Raw genomic sequence first — 7,511 nt, forward strand, 5'->3', positions numbered from 1 at the left:
CTGACGCGGTACACAAATGAGAGTTCAGTGTCAGTCACCAATGACTGACGCGGTACACAAATGAGAGTTCAGTGTCAGTCACAGGTGACCGACGCGACACTCAACGTGTTAAAAGAATCGAAGGTACGTCGAGACGGCCCTTCGAAGTTCAATGCCGTTGCGCCCCGCTTTACCCGAGGTAGCACGATTAGTCGTGACCTCGTAACCTTCCGAAACGAGATTGTTACTTTTGACCCCGTCGCAGCCCGGCGAACGCGTACCGCGCGTTACCGCGGGCGTCCCTTATCGTTCGCCTAAGCGTCGCATTCGTTTCCCCCCCGGGGAGCCGCCGCGTCATCTTTTGATTGTTCCGTGCTCGCGTCGTCGCCGAGGAATCACGAAGATTGTGCTTCGGCAAAACGGACAAAAGTATAGAGGATCGCTTTCAGCGCCGGGCGGATCTTAGTCGCGCGCGGGCGCGCGGGGGGGAATCCCTTCGAGGGCCGCTTTTCACCGGGCGGAAATACCCGGCGGACCGTACGTCTATGTGTCTCGGCGACGAGTAAATCGCGGAGAACGTCGCGCGACGACGATGATACCCGGCGATGAAAAGAATTTCGAACGGGAAACGGTGAAACATCCGCATCGATCCCCCCGTGTTTCGTCGCGCGACGCGTGCGTCGAATTGAAAACGAACGCGGCCCCGGGAACGGGGAACCAAAGCGTCGTCGTCGCAGGGACCCGACCTTCGGGGAATAAAAGTGTGTTCGTTATCCTCCGCGCGACGTATCCCCCCCCCCGTCCCCCCCCGCCCCTCCGCGGCCCTTCCGCACGCGCGAGACAAAGGGGGCTGCTCGTATCTTTTCTTCCGTGATTCATTCCGCTTCCTCCTGTCGTTGCGGCAGCTTCCGTCCGGCCGTGACGTTTTTGCGGGACGCCCGTGCCGGATCGAACCCTGACGGACGTTACTGGCCGGACGTGTAACGGCCGACCATGAACACGTAACACTCGTCGCACACGCGGACCGGCTTCGCCGAGTTCGGCAGCGCCGTGTTGTTGTCGCTGCACGCGTGACAGAAGATCTTGCCGCAGTTGCGGCAGTGGTGCTGGAACAGAAATCGAATGGATCATCGTGAGGGCGGGGGCGCGCCGCCCCCTTTTCGAGAATGCGGACGGTCGGTGGCTTCGTTGTATTGTTACGTAGGGTAAGAGGCGTGGCGATCGAGAATGGATGTTGTGAAATACTAGATTAATTGGAAAGATGTTTATAGAGTGTTTAGACAGCTGAGAGGGATCTGAGTTTATTGTTTAAGTTAGTCGAATTGTCAGTTTCTTCATAGTATTTTTTATTTCATAGGGTTTGTAAGAGATTAGGATGCTCGAAAGCGATTGTCGTAAAGTACTGAATTAATTAGAGAAATATTTACAGAGTGCTTAAGTAACTAAGAATGACCAGAATTTGTTGTTAAAGTTCCTTGAATGGTCGCTGTCTTAGTAACATTTGTTCTTTCATAGGGTTTATAAGAGATAGGATTATTGAGAGCGAGTGTCATAATGTACTGAATTAATTAGAACGACTTGACTTTATTATTCAGGTTACTCCAATTGTCGGTGTCCATTGTAGTATTAATTAGAGAGACGTTTTCGAATCGTTTAGGTAACTAAGAGTAACCTGAGTTTATTGTTTAGATTCCTTAAATTATCGCAGTCTTTGTAGCATTTGTTATTTAATAAGGTCCATGACAAATAGAGTGATGGAGACTGAATGTTGTAAAGAATTGAATTAATTGAAGAGATAATTGCAGAATGTATAAGGTAGCTAAAAGTGACCTGAATTTATTATTTAGGATCCTTGACGTGAAGACATTAGAAATAATATTTTCGAAAAACTATTACAACATCCAAAACAGTAAATAAATAGAAAATATTTAAAAATATCTCTCACCACCTTCGATAAAAATAATATCAAGAGACACACGAACATTAACCCTTTGACATAACCTTGATGATTCTGGCTCGTCATAGAGATTTCTATTAATACCGTGTTAAATCATTAACAAATATATAATAAATATTATCATATTATATATATATTATATTATAAATACATATAATTTCATCTACGAAATTATTTCAACAAAAAAATCCTCATCCTTGTAACTACAAAGAAAATAGCACGGCAAGGGTTTAACGCGAATCGCTATTACAATTAACCCTAGCCATCGTCATCATTACGATCCCACGTGGTCGCGCATGTTAATAAATTTTCACGGTCGAGCAGCGACGCGTGAAAAGCTTGAAACTCCATTTGCCAGAAATACCGAGCTCGTCGCAGCGAAGCTTTCGTTTTACATTTTCGGCTTTCTCTTACCTGGTGTACGCGCGCGCCGCGCACCTGTTCAACTCGGCTCGCGTTTTGTCCGAACTTTATCGGCCGCAGAACTTCCGTCGAAACGCAGCGCGGCAAAGTCGGAGGAGAAAAAAAAAAGGAACGACGATCGAATATTTGCAGCCGCGAATTAAATCCGCGGACAGCTGAAAGCTCTTACGTCATAATGGTATTTTCACCCTCCCCCCCCCCCCCCCCCCCGGGCGCGGGAGCACGAAGATATGGAAATACCATTAACCCCTTGCACTATTACGTCTTTCAGAGTTGCGTTAATTAGGGCTATTTCGCCATTAATTATTTTCGTGTCCCGATTGTCTTCGTTTACTTTCATTCCCAAATTTCGATGACAGGTGTTAAGGCAAGAGATTTAAAAATGACTTTATGGCATGGCCGATCATCTGTGAGTTTTTCAGCAATTCGTTTAGGGTTATTGCAGTTTCTTTAGCGGACCGGTCCGCAGCCAACATGTGGCGCATAAAATTAAATAGATTTCAGGATGACGAAGGTCATGCCATCATTTAGTCTCCCAGGTCCGAGAAGCCCTGCCATAAAGTCCCAAGACTAAGGGAAAAGAGAATCGTCCGCCAGGTATCGGCATCGGCGATCCTGGCCAGCTGGAATTTCCGCGCATTGCCAAACACCCGCCCACCCGCGAGCGCAAGCGGCCCGCCCAGTCATCCCCACCACAGACAACGTGCCTCGGGCACAGTGGAAGGGATGGCCGGATTTTTCCCGACTCCGGGAAAGGGAGGGGCGCTTAAGGCCCAAAAAGAGGGTTGACGTAGAGAATTCGAGAAGGTCAGAGTACATCAGAGCTTCAGACAGGACAGAACACATTAGAGATTCGGACAGTACAGTACAGAAGAAATAGAGAGATACGCGCAGCGGTTAGGTTGCGCGTTGCAAATAAAGTTAGCATTTCAAGCCGAGTTATAAGTGAATCATTTAGTCCCACATCAGTGGGCGGTCCTTCGAATTAGTCGGCACCAAGTGCAATATTCAGAGGATCTCGATCACCAATCTGACGAGTTCTCAACAACAGGTGATTCAAATTTTGTTTCGATTTAGTAGAAACGATCGACAGTCCTATTTATTAAATTCTGTGTAAAATGTTCGCCACGAGTCTGACTCGTTATTATGGCGCAAGGGGTTAAGCCTGTGATCGAGAATAATAGCGTTAACTACGTTTCGAGCCGCGCGCGCCGCAGCATCAGCGAAAGTTTCTACGCGGACAGAATAGAGGGCGAATAGATTCCCGGCCTTTCGAGACCGAGTCGGATAACTCTGACCCAGATTTTTCTAGACGTCCTTCCGCAGCCTCCATTTTAAAGAAACACCCTACTTACTTAGGGCAATTCCTTCTCCTATCTTTGCCGAACATGGCCCCGCGCTCTCTGCTCCCTTATCCGCGATCGTGTCATTTCCTCGTACCATTAAAAACTTCCTTATAGCCTTTTCATGCGACTTAAATCGCTATTCTTTTTCTTTTCTCAGGGCTCGACGGCATTAGGCGAAACAGGGGCTAGAAGGGAAAGGGGATTTTAATATTTTTGGGGGAGATTTTCGTCTGGTCTGCATGGACGGCGTCAATGATTTTATGATTTGCTTTTAGATATTCTTGATTTTACAATATTCGTGTCTTGATTTTGCAATAATTTATTTGATTGTTTTCAGTGATATTTTAGATGTATATTAATTTTAATATGTGTAACAGTTTTAGAAGAATAATAATTTTAGATGTATAATAATTTTAGATTTATAATAATTTTAAATTTGTAATAATTTTAAATGTATAATAATTTTAGCTGTATAACAATTGTAGATGTATAATAATTTTAGATGTATAACCATTTTAAATGTATAACAATTTTGAATGTATAATATATGCCCAATAATTTTATAATGTGACCTTTTTGTGGATATTGCGTTGTTTTGTTTTAGTTTTCTTTTTTATGAAAATTTGTACAAAAATGATCGAGAAAAATATGCGGAGTTTATTGGATTCTATTTCTACTCTTCTGCCTAAAATAAATTATAATAGAACTCATTGTATTATAATTTTTGTATTCGAATGCGAGTTACTATTAATAACAGTAAGCGCAATAGTAGTAGCAGCAATAGTAAATAATAAACAATAAATACTAAATAGTATTTAATATAGCAGCAAATACTAGAACAATTTGCATATATCATTCGTATCTTATACAAATATATATATATTGCTAAAAATATTTCTCTTCCACGCGTCTCACATTTCTGAATAAATTCTGCATTAATTTCGCATATATCCTCCATATTCCAACCAATAAATTTTGCATAAACATCCACATATTTTATCCCACAAGCTTCTGCAACACGATGACCATAAACAGGACAAACATAATAACGCAACTTGCACCCCTCGAAATTCTGTCGCACTTATTAACCCTTTGTACTCGAAGCCATGTCAACTGCAAATCTCAAATAATTTTTCTGGCTTTCAATATTTCCATTTTATATAACAAAATTTATTGTATACGTCTGAAATTAAGTCTCGTGACTCGTATAACAGTTACACGTCCATCAATATTTTCAATCCATACTCTAGCGATATTTATAACAATAATTATGGAACGCGTTATAACAATATTAATGAGAGTCGACAGATCGAGAGACAGAGCGCAAAGGGTTAACCCCTTGTACTGCAACTCATTTTACGTTCCATTGATCTTTGACTTATTTATCCGCATATATTTTTACGAAAAGGACCAGACAACTTTTCTTCCTTTCATTGTCTCTACGTGCTTTTCTTTCCAGGCTTTGATAACAGAAGAATTTATTTCTACTTCGATACAGCGGAAATTAATATTTATTAGATCCTGCATGAAATCTGAATCACGGGTCTGACCCGTGGTAACAGCGCAACGGGTTAAACCACACGAACATCTATTTAATTGACGTCAGCGTTAAACTGCGGCGGATGAAAAAAAAAACGATCACCAGTTTCACGAATACGGCGAGATACAGAATCGCCATGTAAAATTAGAACGTGTTCGGCTTATACATTGTGTGTAACAGCCATTTAACTCGGCAAACACCCCATTAAAATTGCACCACCCCCACCCATCCCCCACGGGGGGTGGCGGAACGTCGTGTGCATCAAGGCAGAGAGCGATACAGAAAATACGCGGGGGCGAGACGAGTGCGGAAAAACTTTCGTGTGCCGGAAACTTTCGCGGAACAATAATTATTTTCTAATTGCGCGCAATTACGGAAGTTCAACATTTAGCACGCAAACGCTGGGAATCGCATCTGGGCGAATCGTTATACCGGCCGCGCGCAAAACAGTTTAACATTCCAATTAACGCTTCTCCTCCTCCCACCTCCTCCCACCTCCCTCCACCCCTGCGGCGGCTAAACGCGATTTTTAATCTGCCGCGCGGCGGACGCGTCGCATCGAGATCCAATTGTTTATTCGAGATCCCGGGAATCGTTGGAAAATCTCGCCGCAGGTTCTAGGGCGGAGTTCTGAAAAATTATAACGTTATGGGGTTGCTGGTCCAAAGGGTAGAGGGGGCAGGGAGGGTGAAACAGCGGAGCTATTCCGACGCGACAAAAACGAGGTAAAAGAAGATATTTATTCGACAAAGGAAATTCGTCTGTTCTTTCGCGCGTTCGCTGTTCCGCTGTCCTCTTGTTCGCGCACCTGCCCCCCTTCTGCACCCCCCTCCAGAAAGCCCACCATTGAGCGATTGTTCGTTTCATTTGTTTCTGCGCTTTGTCCGTCTTTTCTCTTGTTTATGCTTCTTTGCTTTTATATTCTTTTACTCGTATTTTCTTCCTGTTATGATATATATATATATATATATATAAGTATTATTTTATATTATTTTTATCATTATTGTAACATTATTATTACTATATTGTTATATTATTATATTATTCTCTCGATTCTATTTAAACGCGCTGGAGATCTCATTTGCCTTTGAAATTCTGAAATTATTCTGTTTAATAATCAATAATAATTATTGTTCAGTACTTCAGCATATTATTTACTTGATAATAATTATTATTAATTGTAACTCTTTTTGGAATTTATCTAGACAAGTTTGCGGCATGCCTAGCAATAATCTATAGAGTTATAAATAATTATTTCTTGATTTTACTTCGATCGAGGTGGGTATATATTTAAAAATTGTTTTTTTTTTTTACATAGTACTACTTGTAATTCAGACCAACATTATGTCTCTGCGTCGAGATTCTTATACTTCGTTATTAGAAAATGGTTGAGAAATGTTAAGTTTGAAATACGATAATAATAACAGTAATAAATAAAATGAATGCTTCATTCTGAAGAGTCTAATTAATAAATCGAGGATTCCTATTTAAAATAAATATCTGGCAATTGAATTTTAAGAAACGAGAATCGAATAAAAATATGTCTTTTAGATTAACGATATTAATAAACCGAGATGATTTATCAAGCTATTTAACGTGGTAATTTTTATTAACATTTAACTGACCCTATTCTGCGAACTTCTCATTAAAAAAATAAGAAACAACCGCATACAGAAAATAAAAAATCCGCATATTTATTAACCTAATAGCAAATACATTGTAAAGGTAATTTTGCAAATAAGTAAACTAATTCCACAGCGTATATTCTCGACAGCAACATCCACTACACGTCAAAAACAAGAGAAATCTCTCGAGCGATCGTCGAACCATTAAGACCGTCCCGATCTTTCTAAGCAACAATTAATCAGAACAACATGAAAAATCCGCCGCCATCAACAAAAACGCGACCGAATAAATCGCAACGTCCGACGCAGCGACTCGAAAAACAAACAGCGAAAAAAGACAGACGAATCGCGCGGGATCCTGTAAACGTTCGTTTTTTCTGATTTCGTTATAAATTTTTAATGTCCGCCGTTTGTCGCGCGGCGGGGGTGGTGGGAAGCGGCCGTCGGACGCGCGCGGTCAAACAAATGAAATTCTCCGCGGAAGTGTTTCGCTCGTGCGCGCGGCCGCGATCAAAATAATTCCAATCGAAGCGCGGCGCCGCCGCCGGCTCGAAACGTCCGTCGAGCGCCGGTATGAAAATTTCGAAATCTGTCAATTTACATTATTACCGTTGAAGTCCGCGGGCCACGCGGTCTCAATT

The 7,511-nt window shown here is 42.1% G+C and overlaps 1 protein-coding gene across 3 annotated transcripts in view; it reads right to left on the reverse strand.

The window, feature by feature from the left end:
• Window positions 1-137: 137 nt before the first annotated feature.
• LOC144469897 (protein RUFY3) overlaps window positions 138-7,511 on the reverse strand; it is a 47,049-nt gene continuing 39,675 nt past the window's right edge. For 2 of the 3 annotated variants that reach the window (XM_078180617.1, XM_078180616.1), the window contains one exon: window positions 138-1,085. In XM_078180617.1, coding sequence (XP_078036743.1) covers window positions 945-1,085 — 141 coding nt within the window. In that variant the 3' untranslated portion in view covers window positions 138-944. The remainder of the gene's footprint in view (window positions 1,086-7,511) is intronic. The other variant, XM_078180618.1, reaches the window with a different exon arrangement.

This window comes from Augochlora pura, chromosome 5 (assembly GCF_028453695.1).
Source record: "Augochlora pura isolate Apur16 chromosome 5, APUR_v2.2.1, whole genome shotgun sequence".
Taxonomy (NCBI): Eukaryota; Metazoa; Arthropoda; class Insecta; order Hymenoptera; family Halictidae; genus Augochlora; species Augochlora pura.